This window comes from Schistocerca gregaria, chromosome 1 (genome assembly GCF_023897955.1).
Source record: "Schistocerca gregaria isolate iqSchGreg1 chromosome 1, iqSchGreg1.2, whole genome shotgun sequence".
NCBI classification, from domain to species: Eukaryota; Metazoa; Arthropoda; class Insecta; order Orthoptera; family Acrididae; genus Schistocerca; species Schistocerca gregaria.
The window spans coordinates 156,206,915-156,232,761 of NC_064920.1; the positions used below are offsets into that span (position 1 = coordinate 156,206,915).

General features: G+C 43.6%; 1 protein-coding gene across 1 annotated transcript; it reads right to left on the reverse strand.

The window, feature by feature from the left end:
• Positions 1-477: 477 nt before the first annotated feature.
• On the reverse strand, positions 478-2,290 carry LOC126335304 (ice-structuring glycoprotein-like). The gene has a single exon (XM_049998467.1). It carries the CDS (start codon positions 2,288-2,290, stop codon positions 659-661), a length of 1,632 nt encoding a protein of 543 aa, XP_049854424.1. The 3' UTR covers positions 478-658.
• Between the last annotated feature and the right edge of the window lie 23,557 nt (positions 2,291-25,847).

Below are 25,847 nucleotides of genomic sequence, written 5' to 3' on the forward strand. Positions count from 1 at the left end.
TAGTTCTAAATTCTAGGGGACTGATGACCTCAGATGTTAAGTCCCATAGTGCTCAGAGCCATGTGAACCATTTTATTATTATATTAAAATTGGATAATCCAGTTTATCGATACCTGTTTGTGTACTCTTTTCGCTGTACAAAGCTCTCTGCTTATGTGGAGAACACATCAGTTCTGTAAAATTGTGACATGCTGTTATACAACATAATGACCTGTAGTGTGATCAGCTCAGTTACTTGAGCGGAAGTGAGGGCTCTTCAAGCAAATGCACGATCGCATCACACAAGACTCCAAAGCAGACCAGTTTGAACGATTTGCACTGGAACGGTTTGGAGTACAAGAGAGAATACTGTTCTATGATTTCTACAGCACAGCACAGGAGAAAGTGTCTACAAAACGTATCTCGTAAACTGTATATCCAAGTACTGATAGCTGAGAGGAAATTTTTACTTATGCATGAAAAATCAGAGGAACCATATTTGGAGTTGTACAAAAAGACATTTATTGCGAGAAGAGCAGTATGTTACATGGCGATTTACAAAAATGAAAGTCATTCAGTCTAGCTTTCCAAAAAGAAAGCTGCAGCAGTGACGTGAAGAAGAATGTGTGCAGAGCGAGAGAAAAAGGCAGCACTGTGTGTGTCTTCTTGGTCGAGACATTTACAAGAGTCCCTTGCCGTGGAGGTGAAGAGCAGCACTCTGCGCAATTGGGCCGTGGAAGGACGTGCCCAGCTGTGCTCCGGCGGCCACGGAGTAGGATGCTGACTGGGTGGCTCCACTGTAAGTCACAGTTGGAGCCGAAGCTGTGTAGGTGACAGCTGGTGCCGTCGTCACGGTCCTGGTGGTGTAGGTGACAGCAGGGGAGGAGGCAGCGTAGGTGTATCCACCTCCATACGACAGGCCAGAATTGTAAGCCAGGGCTGGTGCAATAGCGCGTGCACCGTAGGCCAGGCCGGAGTAAGATGCGCGTCCGAGGTACGCGGCACCGACTGCGGGGGCGGCAGACGTGTAGGTGACAGTGGCAGCAGGGGCACCGTAGGAGTATCCAGCCCCGTAGGTCAGGCCAGAGCTGTAGGCGAGGGCGGGAGCTGCAGTAACGGTGCGAGCAGCGTACGTGACAGCTGGAGCAGAGTAGGTGACGGCAGCTGGGGCAATAGCAGCACGAGCTCCATATCCGGCTGAGTATCCAGCCCCGTATGCCAGGCCAGAGTAAGCTGCACGACCGTAGTAGGTGCTGCCATAAGCTGGAGCTGCAGCAGAGTAGCTTACAGCAGGGGCTGCGGATACTGTGCGGGCAGCGTACGTCACTGCGGGGGCACTGGCAGTGTATGCTACGGCAGGAGCAGCAGACACTGTACGAGCAGCGTACGTCACTGCTGGAGCAGCAGCGGTGTATGTAACTGCAGGTGCAGCGGCGACGGTGCGAGCAGCGTAGGTGACTGCCGGGGCAGACGCAGTGTACGTCACGGCAGGGGCTGCGGAGACGGTGCGGGTGGCGTACGTCACGGCGGGGGCGGCGGCGGTGTAGGCTACGGCAGGAGCTGCGGACACTGTGCGGGCGGCGTAGGTGACAGCCGGAGCTGCGGCAGTGTAGGCTAATGCGGGAGATGTGGCAACAGTACGGGAAGCGTAGGTGACTGCAGGAGCGGCGGCAGTGTACGCGATTGCAGGGGATGCGGCAACAGTGCGAGACGCGTAAGTGACGGCCGGAGCAGCTGCAGTGTAGGCAACGGCAGGAGCCGCAGCAACAGTGCGGGCGCCGTAGGCGAGGGCTGGACCTGCAGACACCGTCCTGGCAGCGTACGTGACGGCTGGAGCCGCAGCAGCAGTGTAGGCTACTGCGGGCGCAGCAGCGACGGTGCGGGCGGCGTAAGCGACAGCGGGTGCCGCGGCGACAGCTGGGGCGGCTGCAGTGTAGGCCACGGCAGGGGCAGCTGCGACAGCTGGGGCGGCTGCAGTGTAGGCCACGGCAGGGGCGGCGGCTACTGCGGCACCGCCATAGCCGTAGGCGTCGTTGCTGGAGCGGGAGATGGACACGCGCACGCTCGAGTGTGGCCCGTCGATGGTCTTGGAGTACTCGGAAATGCTGTTGAGGCCGCCATAGCCCTTCACTGTCCTCTCGTGTGTTGAGCCCACAGCTCCAGCGTCTGCTGTGTTTGTAACTGTCTGGTAGGAGGCAGGGCCTCCTGCATGTGCCAGTGCCACCAGGGCGAGGATGAACACAGCCTGCAAACAAGATGATGATAGTATCTGAATATGTGTCAGGGCTGTATGAAGTATCATTAATGACATATGTAAAGCTGCCAAGAGAAAACACAGAATGACCAAAGTGCTTTTTTGTATCATTCACTCTGTTACCAACCACTCCTGAGACAACTGGTTTTGGAAAATAACTGTCGTCTTAAATGTTTTGCGTCATTGTTTAGGGGATCCCTCTCTTACTAGGTGATGCTGCCGCCCCTTACTGAAAGGAAAACAGCAGTAGAAAGCAAAATGTATGCCCTACCTATATTTGCAACCCGAAGATCAAGGTGTGTAACCGATGTAGATCTTACGAAATCAGTTCCTTATTGAGTAGTGATTGATGCTGAAAGCAAAGTGGTGATTCAGTGAAATTCTAATATGTGGTAGTGTAATGGGTATTTCTGTAGAAATATGTTGATTATATCAACAGCCAGGAGAGCGGTGTGCTGACCACATGCCTTTCTGTATCCCCATCCAGTGACACTTAAGGGCTGATGATGGCACAGCGGCCTGTCGGTACCATTGAGCCTTCAAGGACCTGTGCTTCTTCCCCTATTTCAATCAGTTGGATAGAACTACCTATCATGGTACAAATTTGCCTATTAGCGAGTTCAAACTACAACGCTGCATCAGTACTACTTCACAATGATTCGAAGGACCGCCACTGAAGATCACAAAGCAGTATAACTTGGTTGCCTCGAAGTTATTCACACAGTAACTTTCACATAATTATTTGAAAATTATCCCTGCAAGAAAGATCTGTTACCACCATTGTGTATCTTCCTGAGAGACGTGAGACTGATTAAGGCGGGCATAGAATCGCATTGACAGCCACTATTTGCACTCTCAGTCCGTGAATTGAATAGGAGAAAATAAATCACAAATATCTTTGCGAAATAACCTGTGCCACACACTTTATAGGGATTTGTAGAGTACGTATGCAGTTGCAGATATACAGTTGCAGTTAGAGTATCGGCACCAGAAACAACACTCCCGTCACTTTCCACCTTACAGTTTCTGCCTGTAGTGATTATCCTGCAATGTGTACAAATTAAGGTTTGCGTGGTTTAGAAGCAGACTAAACTACCGGATGATTCAAATTAAAAAAAAAAATTGTTGTTCATTATAGACGAACTATAAAAGATAGAAACCCATGTCGTTAGACAGGGGCAGGTCAGAGTTTTGACTTGTCTGTAGTGTTGTTCGTTTGTAGCATCATGGCGACTACAGCACAAGAGAAATCTTTTTATTTGTTGGACTTTGGGGGAAGTCAATCTACTGTTCAAGTGCAACGGGCATTTCGCCGTCCATTCAGCAAGCAGCCGCGTCTGCATAAGCAGATTTAGGATTTGCATACAAAATTCTTGGAAATCGGTTGCATATTCAAAGGGAAGAGCGTATCCGAGATGCGTTCACACGGAACTTTGGACGTCCTCAAGTGAGGCAGGGCATTACCTCCTACTTCCTGAAACAATGGTGTGGCGTGTTCTGAAACGACGTCTCACTATTAAGCCTTACAAGTTGTAGTTGCTTTAGCAACCGTAACAGATGATACGAATTTTGCATTTCAGTTTTGCAGAGTATGACAGAAGACACTATTTGTGGACGACTTATCTTTTCGGACGAATCGACATTTCATCTCTCGGGTAAAGCAAACACATAATGTAAGAATTTGAGACGCGCAAATCTGACTTGACGAACATGAAAGAGACTCGTCGAAACTTAATGTGTTATGTGCACTTTCTGTAAACAAAGTTTATGGAATTTTCTTTTATGCGGAGGAAACTGTTGTAGGAATGTCAAACCTGGTCATGCTGAAAAATCGGTTGTTGAGCAACGAAGATTCCGATGATTTTTATGCATAACGGCTTTCCGGCTTCCATTCCACAGCATTGAATTGGAAGAGAAGAACCATAAAGTCTTTTCAATGCTTTTGGCCTCCCACGTCACCAGACCCGACAACTAAGAGATTTTTTTCTATGGTGATATATAAAAGACAAAGTCTTTGTCTCACCTATGGCAGCTACTCTTCAACAGCTGAGAAATCGTACTCTTGACGCTGTCGAAAAGAAACCTGTCGACTCGTAAGTAGAATGGAATGGACTACCATTTCGATTTTTCTCGAGCGCCGAATGGTGTTCATATTGAGTGCGTGGTATAGTGTCAATGTGAACACAGAACTTTGAGCCTTCCCTAAACAGTGACGTACGCAATATGTTTCCATCTTTCACAGTTTGTCTGTAATAAACAACTTAAATCTCTTTTTTCTTTTTGAATCACCCTGTACTTAATCTTCCAGACTGCACAACCGGTTGGAGAATTTCTTGCAAAAGACAACGTCCCAATACAAGTCCGTAACTTTACGTGGCAGAATTCATACAAAATATTGTGAATAACGTCGTAACGACCAGTTGGATCGCCCAAATATCGAGTCAAGTGGATTTTAGGATCCGGCAGCAAATCCGAAGAGACTTTCAAGACTGTAATCAATGCTTGTTTCTCATAGTTTACGGGGGATACTATTTAGAAACTTAACAAAAGTCTGTATCACAAGTGAGGTCAACGTGAAATAGAATTACTTCTACAACGACAGTGATGGCTCCTGGAAGCCGCCAATTCGCACCCTTAATTATTCCTGTACGTCCATTTATTACAGACAACCATAAAACACAAGGACGAAATTCAATGGCTTCCTTTCTCGACGGCGCATTTAAGCGTGCTGGGGTACTGTTGTTTAAGAGACGTCAGTGCTCAGTAACGATATCTTTTTAATTAGGAATTCAGATCCGCATCAGGATCCAGTCTTCTTTGCCCTCTCCCTGCTTTACCGAAGATTAAACACGCTTCCATTCCCAGAAGTTGCGAAATTTTCAGAATAACAGATTTACTTTTCTTTCAGAGCCCGGCGACCCGTATTTGTCTCCAGTGCTTTCCTTCGCAGTTCAGCCAATGCTCTCGGACAGAAATATAAATAGCAACTGCGCTTTTGTTAACAGCTGTCGTATTCGCATTCATGGAAGCGGATAAAGAAGAGGGGAGACAAATTACCGAATTTATATCAATGGAGAGAGTTAATTCAGACCTATTGAGCATTAATCAGATGCACAATTCTATTGAAAATCGTTTCGAAGAAGTACACCTCAGATAGCCAAAACAAAACTCCTACAGTGAAAGTCCTGATTCATTGACAGGAGTTGGTGTTAAAATTTCTTTATTGTACAACTATTTCCGGTTCACGTACCATCTTGTGATATCACAAAATATTTCCAGCAGGTTACAAGGTGACAAAAGTCAATATCTTCACAAAATATAATTTCTGATTCGACATTTTCGTCAAATAGTAGCAAAAATTAGAAACTCTCTCCTTCACGTTATGTTAGCAGTCAGCTTACAAAATTACGAGAGGGAACACTATACATATTAAAGCATGTGGAGTACTCGCTCTAGTAATTTTATAGACTGGTAATACAACGTATCTGGCATACTTTTACTAGTGACGATGTAATTTGTATTACTATTTAACAAGAGTGATGAGTTATGGTTATTACACTTTCTAACGCCATTGATTAAAATGAACTTGGATGGTGTCGGTAAATATTTTACTATACCAAATGATGATCTGTGGACCGAAAGTCGTCGAATGTTGAAGAAATTTTAACAGCAACTCCTGGCGCTCAATTATGACATTTTTCTAACATTTCATACCTTCTTAAACCGTAAATTTTTTCATATTTTTTGTAGTGTATTGTCTTTTTTGGTGTGCTTTCCAGCTCATGTCGCACGCAAACATAAACAGTAATGTACAACGTATTCCCAAATTTGCTAATAAAAAATGAAGCGTTCTCTCCGTAAACGTGTATTCAAAACGGCAGACTGCGCGATGGAAAATATTTTCACTCATCGAAAAGATAGTTAAGAATACTCGAATTCGGCTCTATATTTCTTTCAGAAACTGGAAGTACACATGTAACTAACTACATCTTCGTTTCTCTCAAAGAAGAAATAAAGGTAGAGAAAATACCCTTTACAATCGATACTGAAGACTGTAGGGAACAGGTGTAACCTTTAAGAATCGCTGACCATTTTCGGTCAGTGCTGAATATGGAAATAGCGGTAATAGTAACTGTAACAATAACATGAAATTAATTCGTATGGTATGACTGGCTGAAAGACCCCCAAAAGCGATACTCTGCCGCCCGTTTGAAAATTCTTTCAGTTGGACACCACTCCGGCAAGTAGCGCGCACCCTAGGAGCAAGGGGATCTACAGTTAAACATGGAATCCGAATCACGTGTCCTTCCTGGTATATGTACCACTGAACCACAAAACAATGACATGATATAGGCTATTAGAAAGCTGAAAACTGACGCTCTAAGCTTAACAACTAGGAGAAGAAAGGTTGTAGAAAGTAGTATTATACGAGGTGGTCAAAAGAACGTTTGAAAAACAGATCGGTGCATGTGAAGAAGTCTTGCTTCGACACATCTTCTATAATGGTGTGAATCTTAATAAGAAAATTATCAGACGGTTACTAAGTCAGTATGTATAGTGCGCAGCATACTGTGGATGTGGAGATCCGTCAATAGAAAACCGGATATCGAAAAACTGTAAGCGTTTTAAATATGAAGCTGCAAAGGTGCATTAAATAGACGTCTGGACATAAGTGTCAAGCGAACACAGCTTCTTTAAGACGTATCTAGACTTGAAAGCATCGGAACTGGACAGGAAATGATGCAAAAATTCATGGAGCTGAAACTCCTGAACTATTTAAATTCATACTAAGTTATTTGACAAATATGTCTGTAACAGGTAGCAAGTGAGCTAGCTATTCCGGACATTCAGTTTATCTGTCTCTACTGCTAGTAGCCATAGTAGGGCTGAGGTCGTGACAGCTAACTTTTTAGAACTTACATCTTGTGTAAAGCCCGTCTTTAAAATATAATTTCAGTTCTTGTTGCTTATTATAACCAGCGACTTTATTTCTGAACTACATCGCAAAAATATTCAGCATTTAGCCTGTTTCGTGAAATGTACATAAAATTAAGAAGCATCTAAACATTGAATTCAAAACTCAGAAATCATGTGGTTTCACATTACAAGTAAAGACTGAGATAGATACAATCTTGGTCTACTATGCAGTATGATACCTTGTGAAGTTATACTATTTCAAATTTTTTTGTAAATGTAATTCCATTTTGACGTTAATTAGAAAAGACAGATCGTCTTTCGGGCTGTATTTGTGAAACCTCTGCAACAGGTTACGGCCGTATTTTCCCAAAATTGGAAAACTTTGTAAAGTTTTCGTCCCTAATGACGTATGAGAAAACTAAAGTGGACGTTCTGCAAAAGAAACTTTTTAAGAAGTGGACGCATGTTGTTATTTCGGAAACTGAGTAGATAAGGAAGAAAGATGCTAGAAAGACGTTGTAGGAAGATTACATAACGCCTCCCAAGATCCGAAAATGCACTGCTACTGATGTAAGTATAGCAAATAACGCCGTTTTACTTGCTGTGCATACACAGTATAGCAGGAACTATACACGCTCTAAGAAAAAACGAATGGCGCACCGTGAAGAAGTTATCGGAATGGGACGGACCGGCTGATGTGATTCTGCGTACAGATAAACAAATGGTTACAGTTTCAGGAAAAATGTATTGTTTATTAAGGAGAGAGAGCTTCACTTCACAAATTCAACAAGTCAGTAAAGCATTGATTCACCTATGGTCCTTATGAAAGCACTTATTCTGCTTGTCATCAATTGGCTGAGTTTTCGGACGCCGTCCTCAGGGATATCGCGCTAAATCCTGTCCAATCTGCGCGTTATATCGTCAAAATGTCTAGCTGGTTGGAGGGCCCTGTTCATAAAGGTCCAAACGTTCTCAGTAGGATAAAGATCCGGCGACATTGCAGACCGAGGTGAGGATCGACAAACACGAATACAAGCAGTGGAAACTCTCGTCGTGTGACATATACGTATGTTGTTCAGGGACCTTTCTGCGAGACATAATTATTGTTTAACTCAGTACTCTGAATGAAACACGCAAACACATTATGCCCTCGTATCGTTAGTCCACCGTCTTCTATTCTTTCCAGCTGAACGGTGAAACTGCACTTGCGCTGCAAAGTCACACATTTGTCCGTTAAGTTTATAGTTTTGTATTTTTCTTAGACATCTGTATGAGTATTAATTTGTGACCAACTTGCCCTTCGCCATGCGACGTTTTGTATTTAATAACCTGCAGTGTATATTTCATGAGCTAGAAAAATATGTCTTTAAACCTGTGTTAGGGGCACAGCGTAGCATGTGTGTGAGGCATGGATAGCTGGAAGACAGAAGTTAATGTTTCAGAAGCCTTTAAATTGTTGTATTACAGCAGACTGTCAAAGATCGGATGGACTGTTCGCATAAGAAATAAAAACGTCCTAACACCAGTATGCAGTGTTCTGTCGAATCCCAAGAAGGATAATATTCGCCAGGAAACTACAGCTGTTGTTGTTAAAATACTAGACGCGTGTTTGGGAATAATTCGGTTCATTTGCCCATTTGGCCTCCTTTTTCAATTTTCCATGGTTTACCTGCACCTGTTCGAAAGAATGACAATAAAAATTCTTGCTGAATGGAATTACACACACCTAGGCCATCAACATAATTTTCTATGAACACCTACTTACGCTTTCCGGGATATTCCTATAATCAGTTCGTGGTAGAAATATAAAAGAAAAAAACTCTAATTACTTTGAAAACATAACTTGAAAATTATACAATGTGCCGCTAACCAAAGACATTTTTGTGTACTGCTTGATGTCAATGTGTCTTTGTTACGTTGAAATATTGTAGATTTACTGTTAAAAAATTATTTTTGAAAAGGAAAGACGAGTGTAACTCTATAGTGTGTGATAATAATGATCGCAGTTCTCCTTAAAGACTTCTTGTCAAAAGTGATAAAAAATTCGAACGTTACCGTCATCGTCCAACTGAGATAATGATTCGTGTAACCTGGATACCGACGGGTAATTGTTGAGGGAACCATTGGGACAGAAAAGAGCGAAGTCAGCTACGTATCTAACAAGGGAAATTTAAACAATTAATGCCGATGAATAAGGAACCAAGGGACGGAAAATTCACAGGCTTCAAACATAGTTAAACAACGTATAGGGATTAGATTGTTATCTTCTACTTGGCAAACACACGTGAAATTGTTTATCTCCTGAAATGGTAGATTAATATGCTTATTAATTATGACCGCAGACATGTATCGCTCGTAGCTCTCCCGAGAGTAGTCGACTATCACGTCAACACGTTTCAAATAGAACAAGAGCTCCAGCGTTAACAATAAAACGATACTGATGGAAGACTGTAAACATAATTTTACGGTCCTGCGATTCACACTCTTTAGAGGACGTGACTGAGCCAAACTTTGTACTGTATCGATTCTCCATGGGGCTCTAGTGCTACTGCATCGCAGGAGAGTTTACTTGTAGTTTGGGCGCAGTTACGAGACGGCAGTCAGAAGTTGAAGCTCTCAGTTTTCCAAGGGCGTTGGTTCGGCTGGCGAATTCTACGAGTAGCCCCCCCCCCCCTCTCTCATTCCGTTTTAGCTTGTCAAACCGGTTAACACAGTAATTCTACGTGAAGTTTAGGCTTAACAACAATTTTATCACTGTTATACATATTGCAGAGTTTTCCGTCGTTGAAATATAATGTGATAGTCGAGAATGCTATTTGTTCAGCTCTGCAGCAGTCTTCTATAGTCAAATTCCTTATCCTTATCAAAATATATGATCTGTCACTAAGACTCAACAGTGACACCTCAGTTCTTAGAAATATCTGGAATACATGGGAAAAGCACATTACACTCAATGAATGAAATCCGACCTTATTCTCGTTTAGAAAGTGCCTGAAGCTAACAATAACCAAGTACTAAGAAGTCTTAAGAAAAGACCGAGTTCACCACCAAATAAAATAATAAATATTTATTCGCTACGATCAGTCAAGTAGTAAAATATGAGGGATATTCGGAAAGTAAGTTCAGAATGGTCGCAAAAAGGAAACGATTGCAAAAATACAATGTGGGCAGTGTCCCTAGTATGCCCGTCGATCGCGTCACGTCGGTTTTTACAGTTCTAGGCGCACACTGAGCACGTAGGGATGGCTACGAAATAGCATCTGCCGGCAAGTATGAGGGCCTGGTGAGGGAATCGCCTGATGTCACGCAACCTGCGTAGCAAAACTGTCACGCAGTTCCTTCTTCATGACAGTTCTCTGCCGCACTATGCAGGGGCCCCTGAGTTTTTTCTCTGGTTAACCGCTGACTGTAAAGACAAATTTGGTACAGACACCGAGCTGTAGAACAGATTAGAGAATTGGCGAAACGCACAGGCGGCTGCCTCCTGTGACGAATGCATTAGAAAGTAGGTACAACACTACGGCAAATGTGGAAGCTGGAGCGGCGACTATGTAGAGAAGTAGCTGGAAGGCTTTACTGAAAGTTTCGAAAGGCGTCGCATTATTCTACACACATTTTCAAGAACTCTCGGATGCTGAAAGGATAAGTAGGTATTTTCTTTAAATGGAGCTGTTGCTGCTCAATATATCTGTGCACGAGATACGAATGACTGGTAACCATATGAGGGAGGTCACTCGCCTTCATTAATTGGTCGCAAATGTTGTCTACATTACCACTTCCAGAGCGGTGTGTGGCAGGGCTTACTCACTCTGCAGACGACTTTTACTCTTGTCTGAAGACATTCAGAGGTGGTTAATTCAGTACCCTACCCCATCCCGTTTTTTCTTCGTTGTGAAGGAACGAAACATACATTGGAGGAAGTAAAATGCTCTTTCACCTCTCTTGCGACTTTCCTACTCGTAAGTTTCATACGTTCCGCAGGTAATGTACAACGAGTTTCGTGCGGTGTAGCCTTCTCCATATAACAAGAGCGTTTTTGGAGCTAATAATCAACCTAGTAAAAAAAGAAATTCGCTTCTCTTGTCTATACCTTACCGGCACACAAAACACAACAAAAACTTGTGACTGCTGCTTAGTTCTTTCGTTGCAGTGTCAGAGTTGGTAGAAGACCCGACAGCATAACCAAGTGCGTTAAAGTGGCGCTTCCGTAACAGGGAGGTGCCTCGGCCCACAATATAATCAGATCAGCGGACTTATGATGAGGGTCGGTGTGCCGAGCAGCTGGGATAACGTTTTTAGGCGGTTTCCCACAGCCCTCTAGGTGAAAACAGGACTGGTACCCAAATACCAGCTCGCTTACGATATTCGCAAACAGGAAACTCTCGATCACTTGCACATGTATAACAGTTGTCGGTGTGCAGAGCAGCTGGGATAATGTTTTTAGGCGGTCGGTGTGCCGAGCAGCTGGGGTCGGTGTGCCGAGCAGCTGGGATAACGTTTTTAGGCGGTTTCCCACAGCCCTGTAGGTGAAATCAGGACTGGTACCCAAATACCAGCTCGCTTACGACATTCGCAAACAGGAAACTCTCGATCACTTGCACATGTATAACAGTAAATGCAGACAGTTGTGGTACACATATACTGCCTCAGGCGAGTGGGTAACAAGATGTGCATATGCCACCGCATAAAGCAACCATACCACATCTGTTAGTAAATGTGACGACCCTGCGTCGATGTGGAATAAAAGAACAAAAAACGATAATGAATGAAACTTGGCAGACGTCATATGGCATCACGTGTACATCAGTGGTGAAAACAGCACACAAAACACAACAAAAACTTGTGACTGCTGCTTAGCTCTTTACTTGCAATGTCATTGTTCACAGTCTCACTGTCACACATGTTAACCCAACTGCTCCCTGGTAGTTACTGTCGGCTGTTGAAACAAGTCTCATTTTTCTTCAAATCTGGCTAACTGTCTACTATTACAACATTCCTCAGGAAGGAAAAAAATCAACCAGCTAGGGAAGTGAATGCTCTCTAATGGATAATATTTCAATATCTCCACAATACGTACGTGGGAAATCACACACATTGAAATTAACCCCATCTGCCCGTATGGCTTAACACAAAGCGTGCTGGTCTGGAATCCATTAAGACGAGCAAAAATCGATTCAGTTGTGGGCGCGGGTTGTACAGGTTCAAAAATGGTTCAAATGGCTCTAAGCACTACGGGTCTTAACATCTGAGGTCATCAGTCCCCTAGACTTAGAACTACTTAAACCTAACTAACCTAAGGACATCACACACATTCATGCCCGAGCCAGGATTCGAACCTGCGACAGAAGCAGTAGCACGGTTCGGACTGAAGCGCCTAGAACTTCTCGACCACAGAGGCCGGCTGTACAGGTACCAGAATGACCGCCCTCACTGCAGTTATTCTTTTCCATCATTTTCTACGGAAACTATAGGCTTATTTCTTGTACCCATCTCAGTCCAACACCGCGTACGCATTTGAAATACGAATGCAAACTGAAGCAAATTGTGACAATCTACAAACAAATGATGCACAAAACTCTAGATTATGCCTCAGGCGCTTCAAGAGGTAGAGTTGGCATCCCACTAAAGCAATTTTAGAAAATCAATAGTTCTTGTATGATTGGTGGACATTTCGAATGCAGCACGGATGCTGATGGGGTCCCGTCAGTATTTGCATTATCAGAGGCGGTCGTTTAACTCAACTGAACCCGTTGCTTATACAGTAATATGGGGTGGACACAGTAACACCACCCCAGAAAATGTTTTAAGCACCTTAACATAGGCAACCTGCCAAAGCTGTGAGTGATGTAAATTGGGTTGCCTATCTTAACGTGGGTGAAACATTATCTGGCCGAGTTCTATTGTGGCCACGCTGTACAGGTCGCAAGTCCTTGAAGACTTGAATAGTAGATGAAGCATTGATTTAAGGGAATCGACAAGAAATCTCAAACCGAACTGCAAACCAAGGATTCGTATACCTTTCTCACTTCTTACTCACTGCGGCAAACAGCTTGATAGGAAACAGTGTGTCAGACTGAACCAGTGGCTGAGGAAAACTATCGAGCTGAAGTCACTACCTCAGTAAACGCATATTTTTCTACCAGTTCTGGAACGACGGGAAGAAAATTCTGTTGTAGTCTTGAATGAATTATCTTGGCAATCTCTAAACGCTTTTTAGGATAACGTAAACTGGAATGATGTATCTTGGATCTGAGCTTCACTCCTCCCAAAAGTTCTTCTCATATTTTAATCACTGCAACAAGTCGGCCAGCGAGAAACAGTGAAGCTGGAGGTCTGAACTGGACTAAGCTGAACTACGCAACGCTTAGGTACCATAACCGGCTACTGTCTATAATGGAGAATCTTTGGGAAGTATTATCGTAAGCAGATGCTACTATCTGAGGTAGTATCAATAGAAGACGGAAACATCTAGTGGCAGTCTTTGTTGTATATGCAGCGCCTGGTGCAGAGAACCAGCCTCGTCTCACAAATCCCAGTACTAGTGGACAAGTACCAATGTACCCGGCCCCGTTGCACAGGTGTAGTAGCGCCCGACAGGGTGGATGAAACTGTCGCTCCCAGTACTCGGCCAGCAAGGGAGGTGGTGGAGCAAATTTCTTCATCACCAATGTCATGACTTAAATCCTGTATATACCACTGCGTCTCTTGATGTGAGAGCATTCGTCAGTGCTGATTGGTTTGGTTTTGGTTTTGTTTTGCTTGAGGCCCAAAAACAAGTGGGGTCATAAGTGCCCAAGTCAGAAATATAGAACATAGAGGAGTTAAAAAACGACTATACACCAGTCAAAATTGACAAAATAGAAGACAACTGAAAACAGGTACTTCAAAAAAGGGCTAAAAAAGACACCATCCAGAAATGGACGTTGAAAACTAAAAACTGAGTTGCCCTTGCCGTATTGCTTTGGCGGATAAAAAATAAAACGCGGTGGGCAGCCCACGTGTCATTTTCTAAAATGACCTATAATTTAGACGGCAAACCCCAGCGGGAACGTAAACGGTTAAAAAATCACTGCTGTTGGTGATCCGTCCATCCCATGGGGACGCTAAGCCTGGCTGGCCACTTGGTGGTATTTGAGAGCAGTTGTATACGTCCCTGCACCATCTCCATACCGTCATCACCACCACCATCATCATCAAACCGAAACGTAACACTACACTATACACGCATCCATTACACTCGCCTACATTCCACAAACTCACAAACGACACACCGATCGCAAATTCGCATGAAAAGGGGCCTGTGTAGGGGAAGAACACTCTTTCAGCTGGGCTCTACTTCCAACCCCAGTGCGCTACACAGTTGACGCGCCCTTCTAGAGCCGGTCGAGTGGGATGCTAGTGGGCAGACAGCAGTGCTCACTTACGTGATGGTAATGCGGAAATGCACGAAGGTTAGTCTAGTTTGTCGATATGAGCAGCAATGTCTCAGTTTTACTCGTTTTCGCCCAAGTAGTGTTAGCAACTGTGACACTGACTGCTTGGGATTTGAACCATAGCTACAGAGGTCTTCGGGGAAGCCTTACGAGATTCTTTTTCCCCTAGGCAAGGGGCGCTGACCACAGTGAAATTCACTTGAACTCTTGTCTTGAACGACATTGTGGTGCTGATAGTCGGAAATTCACGCTTGTTCTTAGTCTAGTAATTGGACTCAAGCAGCACCGTCTTACTTTTACTCGTGTTCCCGCAAGTACTGTTAGCAAATTGGGTGGTGACTGCCTGTGATTTGGATCGCAGTTACGAGGACTTCTGGGAAGCGACAAAACACCCTAGTCAACCAGTTAGAGAGCCCTAACGCAGTGGCAAACACACGAGCTCTTACGTAGATCGACTTTGTGGTTATGGGGGTCGGAAATTCTCGAAGAGTGCTTCTGGATAGTCTAGTACGTGTATATGAGAAGCAGTCTCTAGGTTTTATTCCTGTTCGCGGAAGTGTGATACGGCCTGCCTGTGGTTTGGACCGTAGCTACAAAAATGGTTCAAATTGCTCTGAGCACTATGGTCATCAGTCCAGTAGAGCTTAGAACTACTTAAACCTAACTAACCTAAGGACATCACACACATCCATGCCCGAGGCAGGATTCGAATCTGCGACCGTAGCAGTCGCGTGGTTCCGGACTAGAGCGCCTAGAACCGCACGGCCACCGCGGCCGGCCCTTAGCTATAGAAGACTTCTAGAAAGCCATATGAGACACTAACTAGCTAGGCAGAGAGCCCTGACCACAGTGGCAATCACACGCACTCCTACGTCGATAGACATTGTAGTGCTGCTGGTCGGAAATTCTGGAAGATAGCTTCTGGTTACTCTAGTACGTGGATTTAAGCCGCACTCAGTTCTACTTGTGTTGGCGCAAGTAGTGTTAGCAAGTAAGTTGTGGACTCCCTGTGATTTGGATCGTAGCTACAAAAGACTTCTGGAAACTCATTAACACAATGGTAAACACACGCGCTCATACCTTGATCGACAATGTGGTTCCAGGGCTCGGAAATTCGCGAAAGTTACTTATCGTTAGTCTAGTACTTGGATATAAGCAGCGGCGTCTCAGATTCATTCCTGTTTGCGCAAGTAGTGTTAGCAAGTGGGATGAGGAGTGCCTTCGATTTGGATCGTAGCTACTGGGAAGCCATGAGAGATTCTAACCTGCCAGGCAGAGAGCCCAGACCACAGTGGAAATCACACGCGCTCTTACCTTGATCGACATTGTGGTGCTGGTGGTCGGTGCGGGTCTGCTCATCGAGGGACGGGCGAGCGTCTTTATAGCGGGCCGGCGGCTGGACGGGAGGGGATGCGGTGTCGAGCAGATCACAGCTGGTCCGCAATGGCCCCTCGCCTTTCACCGCAGCGGCGGACGCGACCACGCCTGCCCGTGGAGCCACTTGCCGTCCCACCGACAGATGTGGGTCGCGACATCGTGCCTCACACACACACACACACACACACGCACAGCCACACACCCTGGCAGAGAGTAAAAGTGGTCCCACCGCTTCGTCGCATCGCTCGGAGCACGCAGTCGCCCGCCGAAAGCGAAGCCGCGCCACCGCGGCACGCCGGCCGGCGTCGTTGCGCCCGTGGCCGGCGTGTCCGAAACGCGGCGGCTGATCAGGTCCTCGGGCGCCTTTCGTCACCGTCCTACCCCGCGGTAGCTGGCCGGAGTGGAATTTCCGTCGACATTCTATCCGTCACCACCGGCGGACCACTTGTTACGAGAGCGGCTTAGGCGAAACGGTGGCGCGTTCAAAATTGTGCTTCGCACTTACGAACGCTCTCCCTAACAAGGAGAAATACCGCTGAGTATCGGAGGGAAGAAAAGCTTGCGATTTGTGGTTTTTCCTTGGTACTGGTTAAAAACAGTCTTGGTTGCAATTTTAGTTTTTTATTTTTCAACTACGCGTTTCGCCTTATTTAGGCATCTTCAGGTTATCTTATCCCATTAGCGCCGGAATAAATTTTTTCGTGATGTTTAAAAAGAATGCGTTATTATGTCTGTAAAAGGCATAAATTATACAACAGATCTGTTTCGACGAAAGTCATTACCGTCATTAGCGAAATATTTGATGTTGCCATATGGCAACGCTAGCTGCTTTCACTACCTAAATTTATATGGATTACAACTTCAAGTAAAATAAGTAGGTTATTGAAATTTCTTATTACATATACAAGTTGTGTGCCAATTTATTATTCAGTCTTCATCGTACAATTGATACTTTACAACAAAATACAATTAATAATCAAAAATCAAACCTGGAACTCCTCATTATTTTACATGAAATGGAATAAAACAGTCAGTACACAATATCACATTACACTTTGAACACATTTTTCTCACAATATATTTACAGTCCTTGTGTGCATACCTTTTCTTCTGCTTCTTCTTCTTCTTTCCTTCTGTGTGCTGGACGAGGTGGTCAGTCTTATCAAACCTAATTGGATCTGATATGCGGCTGTCGGAACATGCCCTTGATGTAGGTCTCCTCGCTCCTTTTGGTAAAGCTTGGTGTCTTTGCAAAAACACTGTTGCTACTTCTCTCTTCAAATCAAGCTGAGAAATAGTTTTGTTTCTTGCTTTATTATACAAAATCCTGCTGTTTTGTATGACGACATCTAACATACCTGTAAAGAGACACCAGTTCCATTTCTTGCTTCTTATTGCAATGCGATAGCATGCTAGATTCTGAGCCATCTGATCAGTACCTCCCATATATATATTATATTTGGCTACCAGTTTGGGTCTGGAAATCTTTATATTTCGCTTTCTTAGTTGAGAGAATCTCGTGACTTGGCCAACTTCTTGTGCACCACACGAAGAAGAAATCATTGTGACAACTGAGTTGTCCTGCCACCGCACATACAATAATCCATCATTCTTCTCCATTCAGATCTGGGGCCTCAGCTAACACATCACCTTCAGTTTCGTCATTATAAAGAATCTCCAGCGCCTCAGTAACCGAGAAACCTCTTCTAAAACAAAAAAGAGAAAATTCGTCCTTTTACTGAGTAAAACCGCATAGCGTTCCCATATGGCAACACCGACGTTCAAACGGCCTAAATCAACGTAATTTACGTATTTCACAGCAAGCAGAAACCTCCAAAGAATATATATTGGGTATTTAAAGCACAGCCATACTAAAAAACGAAATTATATATCGTAAGTTACTGTGTAAAACATACTTACTCGAACTTATATTCCATTTTTCTTCGTCATTCAGCAAGCAACGACTTCAAATACTGCTTACGTCGCAGAATTGAAATGTATTGTTAAAACTGTTGCATTGTAGTGATCTATACAGTACTGCGGAACGGAATGCAGTGCTGCATACACTTTCGCTTCGCTGATGTCGTGGAATAAAGGATTTTAAAAAAGTGTTACAAACGTTGCCATATGGCAACGCACGGCGCTGATGGTTTAATTTGGTATTTCTTAGAAAGATCCTTCAGTCAGTGTAGCCAAAACGCATCGTCGAATATATCAGACCAACATCGGCTTCGTTAAACTCAGTAAAAACTTTTCTAGATTATTCTGTTACTGAATAAGATTATCCTGTTACTCGCTCCTGTGAGCGGGAACGCGTTATGCAGGTCTTGGTGTCACTCGCGTCCATCTAGAAAAGTTTTTACTGAGTTTAACGAAGGCGATGATGGCCTGACAGATTCGACGATGCGTTTTGGCTACACTGACTAAACGATCCTTCTAAGAAATACCAAATTAAGATAACCTGAAGAAGCCTAAATAAGGCGAAACACGTAGTTGAAAAATGAAAAAATTAAATTGAAACCAAGACTGGTTTTCACTAATACTGTTGAGCACTGGTTCGCTGTATGCCACATATGGATTGGAAGTTTTTTCTTGGTGGTGGACCACAGTCACGTAGAATTTTTGGAAGATGTTTCCACCGTTTGTCTCTAAATTGCTGATCACTTGTTTAATACAATCACGATTTTGGCTTTATAGCCATACTTAAACGCATGACGAAAAGAGCAGATCACAAACGTGAAGATGTTGCGAGTCAGACATATTACAACATTTAAACAGGCACCAGAGAATGGTTGTAAAGGCGAAATCATGTTTGAGTGAAATAAATGAACAGTACTCTACACACTGACGGATGCTCTACCTGTTAACCTTTCCAAACATAAATTTTTTTTGGAGGTAAATTTTTGGTTGTGTTAGGTGATTTTAAATGCATGATTTACACAAAAATATCTACCCGTTTTCAAAACATACTTTGTTGACTTGGCTTCATTTTATGGGCTAAACTAACTAATTATGAAGTATTCTCTATTGCAATAAACAGTAAAATGATTATTGAATATTACCACGCAATTAACAATAATAATAATATTAAATTATACAGCGGAATATAGTGACCCAACTACATCCCTGTACTTAGATGCTCAGGAGCTGCTGTGAACTGATATCCTTATACTTTTATAGTGATGCCCAGAGGTTGGCAGCAGTTGCGTATGATGAACAGTCACAAAGGTGTACCTCAGGTTTCCACCGGGAAAAAAAAACTCCTCTTGCACCTAAGAGTTAATGCATACAATTGTAGTCAGGGGGTCTGAAAGGGTTAAGGCAGGGGGAAACACCACTGAGTATCAGAGGGAAGAAAAAGTTGCGATGTGTGATTTTTCCCACGTGGGGGACCAGCGCCATGTACGATACTTTGGAGGAAATTTTCACCATTTGACTCTAAATTACTGTTCATTTATGTAACACAATCACGAGTTTGGCTTTATGGCTATTCTCGGATGCAAGATGAAAAGCAACAGATCACTTACGTCGAAATGTTACAGATCACATATGTTATAACATTTCAACATGTGTCTGACAATGGCTATAAAGCCGAAATCACGTTTGTATGAAATAAATGAAGAGCAATCTGCAGTCAAACTGCGGAAATTTCGTAAAAAAGATTAAGTCCATGTTCAAGTGACTCTCTCAAACAGCAAATCATTTAATCAGCGGATTAATGAAACATTGGCCAGACACCGAAAAATTTTACTTTTTCGCTAGAAAGGACAGAGACATTATGAAATATTTCCAGTGGTCAAACTAGCGAGAAAATAAAACACAGACATGCAGAATCTTACAAGAACTGCTACTTATTTATCTTGGCCTTAATTAATCCGTATCTTCAAGGGATTGGAAGTTTCGTGAACAAAAGCGTTTAGGTTGCTTATTAAAACTTCTTTATTTATTCCGTAGTTTCGAATTACGCCCTCATCAGATATCTCCAGTTAAGATCGAAGGAACATAAAGAGAAACAGGCGTTTGTTATACAACAACAACCTAACAAAACGTTAAAAGTATTTTTAAAGGTAAGCTCATCAACAAATTTTGTAACTTATAAACGAAGGTTCTGTGCCAGTGCGGTACTAAAAAGCTATGCGTAATCGGGGTAGGCGTGTGATTATAATTTAAATCGTGTTTCATAATTTCACTTTGAATGTTTATGTTTTAAAGACGATCTATCTTTCTTAGAATGCAATGTGCCAAACAATAGGGCCGCTTGGCGATTAAAACTTATATCTTTGTAAAATATTTTAACCAAGGTATTAGTTGACGTCCCGATTAAGCATTAGATTTTTAGCACTGACACAGAATATTCTTTCAAAAATTATAAGCTTTTCGGAGAGTGTATTTAACGTAACTGGAGATATCTGACAATGTTAGCAACCGAAACGTTGTAATAAATGAAGAAATTTTAATAAGCGTTCTGGACTAAGTCAACATGTTAGTCTGAATTTGACATGGATGCCCATCTAGTCACCATCCCTAACCGCCCCCTTTGCTCACACCCCCCCCCCCCCCCCCTCCTCGAAACCTTCACCGGCATGGAATCTGTGTATCTCATCTGCCTGTCTATAGTGTTATCCCATGCGAAACTATGATAAAATGTTCCAAATGTTTGCGCATAATGTAACTGAGGCGGGATGTTGGTACCAGTCAGATATTCACTTAGTCGAACTGGGGAAACCGCATAAAAACGACATCCATGACGGCCGACATACTGGACCTCCTACACCAAAGCTAATTCGATCGGGGTCGGGTTCTGCTCCCTGAATCCTTGGAACGGCATGCTAAAGTGCGCTGCTATCCGTACAGTATAAATATCCTCCAGATTAGAATAGTGAAATCAACATTTTGCTCTGTACCGACTTTCTGAATCTAACTATGATTTATACGGATTGATTGGAGACCAACGACTGCATTTAAGCGAGATGCGAAATATATTACCCTGCAGAAAACTGTCAAACCATATATTCCCTAACGAAGGTGGCAACAGTTTATAATATAGAAGCCACTCCACTTAGGGAAAAATAGATCTTCCACACGAAGTCGTACGGTACTATCAAGATCTCAAAAAAAGCAAAATGGATCAAAATGTGTCGCCCATAATTAATCACAGCATTAACGAAGACGATCCAAATAAGCAAGCAACTGTAGTAAGAGATATGTTGTGGGTTCCAGGGCATATTGGCATCTTCCATAACCTAGTAGTAGACAGCTCAGAGAAGTGAGCAATGGCATTATGCATAATCATAAATAATAAGAGTCCATTACTAAGAAATGCTGACTTAATACACGAAAAATCGATGAAAGTCTGGCAGAGGCAATAGGATTCAGCCAAGGTGTCCAAACGCGAAAAAGGGCTAAAACATGTATTATAGAAATATCTAACAATACTAAAGAAAAACAAAATACTTGTAATACCAGTCTACAAGAAAGACCAACGAAGCTTTGGAAATACATTAACAGAAAAAAACAATAATTATTAACCAACTGTCTACACAATCAGTTTTGTTATTTATGCAAATATAGCTATTTCTGAAATAATTTTGAACGAAGTTAGCTTTGAAACGTGTTTATTGAATTCATTGTCTCATTAGATTAAACAATGTAGGAAGGAAAACTACGTGGTAACTGCGGTATCATGAAATTAACAGCTCTCAGACAGAACTTCAAGTCAGCGAACGAAAGACATAAAGATTTTGGTGTTTAAGATTCGTAAAGACCTGGAAAATACAGGAAAAAAACATCTTTGACATACTTTTTGATTTGATGAACCCTGTCTCCGGAGATGTGCCGTTCTATAGAATGATTTAGGTTTCGTGTGCAGACTGCACATTGTGAAGAATAAGTGTAGACGCAAATTTACTAAAATGATTGCAGGATTCTTTTCCGGCCACAGCGATGTCGGAGATTTCATGTTTTAGCGGATTCCTGATATTCACGGTACACTGGTGAAATGGTATTGCTGGAATATCCCCACTTTATCGCTACCTCGGAGATGCTGTGTCCCATAGCTCCTGCGCCGTCCATAACACCTCGTTCAAACTCACTTAAATCTTGATAACCTGGCATTGTATCTAATAACTGAACAGACTTTTGTCATATATAGACTTTGCCGACCGCAGCATCGTATTCTTCATGTGTACATATATCTGTATTTGAATATGCATGGCTATACCAGTTTCTTGGGTTCTTTAGTATAGTTACTACGATTTGCATATATAGGGTGTTACAAAAAGCTACGGCCAAAATTTCAGGAAACATACCTGACACACAAATAAAGAAAAGATGTTATGTGGACATGTGTCCGGAAACTCTTAATTTCCATGTTAGAGCTCATTTTAGTTTCGTTCCATCTACGCTCAGTGGAGCACGTTATCGTGATTTCATACGGGATACTCTACCTGTGCTGCTAGAACATGTGCCTTTACTAGTACGACACAGCATGTGGTTCATGCACGATGGAACTCCTGCACATTTCAGTCGAAGTGTTCGTACGCTTCTCAACAACAGGTTCGGTGACCGATGGATTGGTAGAGGCGAACCAATTCCTTGGCCTCCACGCTCTCCTGACCTCAACCCTCATGACTTTAATTTATGGGAGCATTTGAAAGCTCTTGTCTACGCAGCCCCGGTACCAAATGTAGAGACTCTATGTGCTCGTATTGTGGACGGCTGTGATACAATACGCCATTCTCAGCGCATCAGGGATTCCATGCGACGGAGGATGGATGCATGTATCTTCGCTAACGGAGGACATTTTGAACATTTCCTGTAACAAAGCACTGGAAGTCACGCTGGTACGTTCTGTTGCTGTGTGTTTCCATTCCATGATTAATGTGATTTGAAGAAAAGTAATAAAACGAGCTCCAACATGGAAAGCAAGCGTTTCCGGGCACAGGTCCACGTAACATATTTTCTATCTTTGTGTGTGCGGAATGTTTCCTGAAAGTTTTGCCGTACCTTTTTGTAACACCCTGTATTTATTGCCAGTTAGCACAGCTCGGCTTTGAACATCCTTCAAATAGATTTACATTCTTTCTACACCACGAGAAATAGTTCGAATCTGACGTAATATCATTACGTCCCATTAAGTGAACGTAATATTCTAAATGTAAACAGTTGTTATTTATAATACGCTATAATCTCCTGTATATGTTATTGTCATTAGAAACAGAGCAACATATCAGGTGAGGAAGTATGAGAAAGAAAATTGATTGTGATCTCTTTTTGAGGTGATATTCCACAGGCAACTAGGTGACCAATAAGCCTGTGAGGAGCCCCGTACGAGGATTTGAACATCTGTAGAAAGAGCCCATTGCCTGTACTAATCAGCCATCTTGCTTGGTTGTTCCGTTTATACTGTTTTGGTTCAAATGGCTCTGGGCACTATGGGACTTAACATCTGAGGTAATGTGTCCCCTACAACTTAGAACTACTTAAACCTAACTAACTTAAGGACATCACACACATCCATGCCCGAGGCAGGATTCGAACCTGCAACCGCAGTGGTTGCGCGGTTCCAGACTGAAGCGCCTAGAACCGCTCGACCACAACAGCCGGCTTTACTGCTTTCAGTACCACTATTTCATAATATCTTACAACAAAAAGCCAAGGAACGGATGTGAAAGTGAAAACGGTCTCCACTCAATTAGCCTAAAACTTCCATTACCATTTGAAGAATTCGAAAACAGAGCAGTTGCATATCAATGACCGAACTGTAAAAGTCGCTGTCGAAATTCCTCTGCAGGGTACTATATAATGTGAGGTATTATTTTCCTTCGATCGATCAGTGAACGGTTTACGGTTTTCAGAAGTGGACCGTCAAGTGCTCCACGCCTGTGCGAGTCGGCGTCTCGGTAGCTGCGGTGAGCGAAAGTGTTAGGCACGTCTGAGTGATCCTGTGACCTCTACATGAATGACCGTGTACGCGCAGTATTTTCAAGACTAACTTCGCATTTGACTAACTCCGCCCTAGAATTCTTGGCTTTTCAGTAAAATCAGCAGTGCAGAGGACGAAGTCCGTGAACACCGCCTGTCTTTGTTGCCGACCGCTGGAGCAGAGCGGCTCTAGGCGCTTCAGTCTGGAACCGTGCGACCGCTACGGTAACAGATTCGAATCCTGCCTGGGGCATGGATGTGTGTGATGTCCTTAGGTTAGTAAGGCTTAAATAGTTTTAAGTTCTAGGGAACTGATGACCTCAAATGTTAAGTCATATAATGCTCAGAGCCATTTGAACTATTTTTTGAACCATGTCTTTGTTACTAACACCCTCAATGTTTAAGGATATTAGAGGAAACAAGGGTGCAAGAATCATTGACTCAACGACAGAACTTCTACCTCCGCGCTCAGCAAGAGTGATGTCAGTACAATGGTGTTAAGCTATGCTGGTTTCGGGCTGAGGACTGTTAAGTTGCATAAACTGCCTTTAGAACTTGATCATAGTGTCTTGTGGCGGCCTCTCTAATCCTACGGAACGTTGTACGGGTTTTCTAATGACAGCTGGGGTGGTGGCACTCGGTTTTAATTACACTCATGCTCATAAATTAAGGATAATGCTGATACACGGTGAAACTACGCTCTAGTGGGCGTTTTGTGGATTTAAATCACGTCGGGGTATGACGATGCGGAGCATTTGACCTATGGTCGTCGCACGGTGGCGCTGGCAGCAGAACATATACGCAGAGGTGTGTTGGTGCATGTCAGGGTACGTTGTAGCGAGTAAGTGTGCAGACGTTTTCAGACGTGCTAATGGTGACTGTGTGTTGAAAATGGCTCAAAGAGCATATATTGAAGACCTTATGGGATGTAGATAACTAAGGCGACTGGAGGCTGGTCAAACAAAGCAGGTCGTTGCACGGGCTCTTCGTGTGCCACAAAGTGTGGGAACGATTCCAGCAGATAGGAAACCTGTCCAGGCGCTACAATACGAGACGTTCACAGTGTACAACACCATCAGTGCCCGCAGGCGGCCCCGGAGTACTGATGGCAGCCTTGTTCGGGACCTTACCGCAGCCACTGGAACAGTTGTCTCCAGACACATAGTCTACAGACGACGGAACGGACATGGTTTTTCGCCCGGAGACCTGCTACGTGCATTCCACTTACCCCTGGTCGCAGGAGAGTCGGTAAAGCCTGATGTGAAGAACACAGTAAATGGTCATTGGAACAGTGGTCCCAGGTTATGTTCACGGATGAGTCCAGGTATAGTCTGAACAGTGATTCTCGTCAGGTTTTCATCTGGCGTGAACCAGGAACCAGATACCAAACCCTTAATGTTCTTGAAAGCGACCTGTATGGAGGTTGTGGTTTCATGGTGTGGGATGGGATTATGATTGGTGCACGTACATCCCTGCATGTATTTGACAGAGGAACTGTAACAGGTCAGGTGTATCGGGACGTTATTTTGCACCAGTATGTCCGCCTTTTCAGAGGTACCGTTGGTCGCACCTTCCTCCTGATGGATGGTAACGCAGGTCCCCACCGAGCTGCCATCGTGGAGGAGTACCTTGAAACAGAAGATATCAGGCGAATGGAGTGGCCTGCCTGTTCTCCAGACCTAAACCCCATCGAGCACATCTGGGATGCTCTCGGTCGACGTATGGCTGCACGTCTTCAAACCCGTACGACACTTCAGGAGCTCCGACAGGCACTGGTGCAAGGATGGGAGGCTATACCCCAGCAGCTGCTCGACCACCTGATCCAGAGAATGCCAACCCGTTGTGCGGCCTGTGTACGTGTGCATGGTGATCATACCCCATACTAACGTGGGGGTACATGCCCAGGGAACAGTGGCGTTTTGTAGCACATGTGGCCGGCCGCGACTGCTACGGTCGCAGGTTCG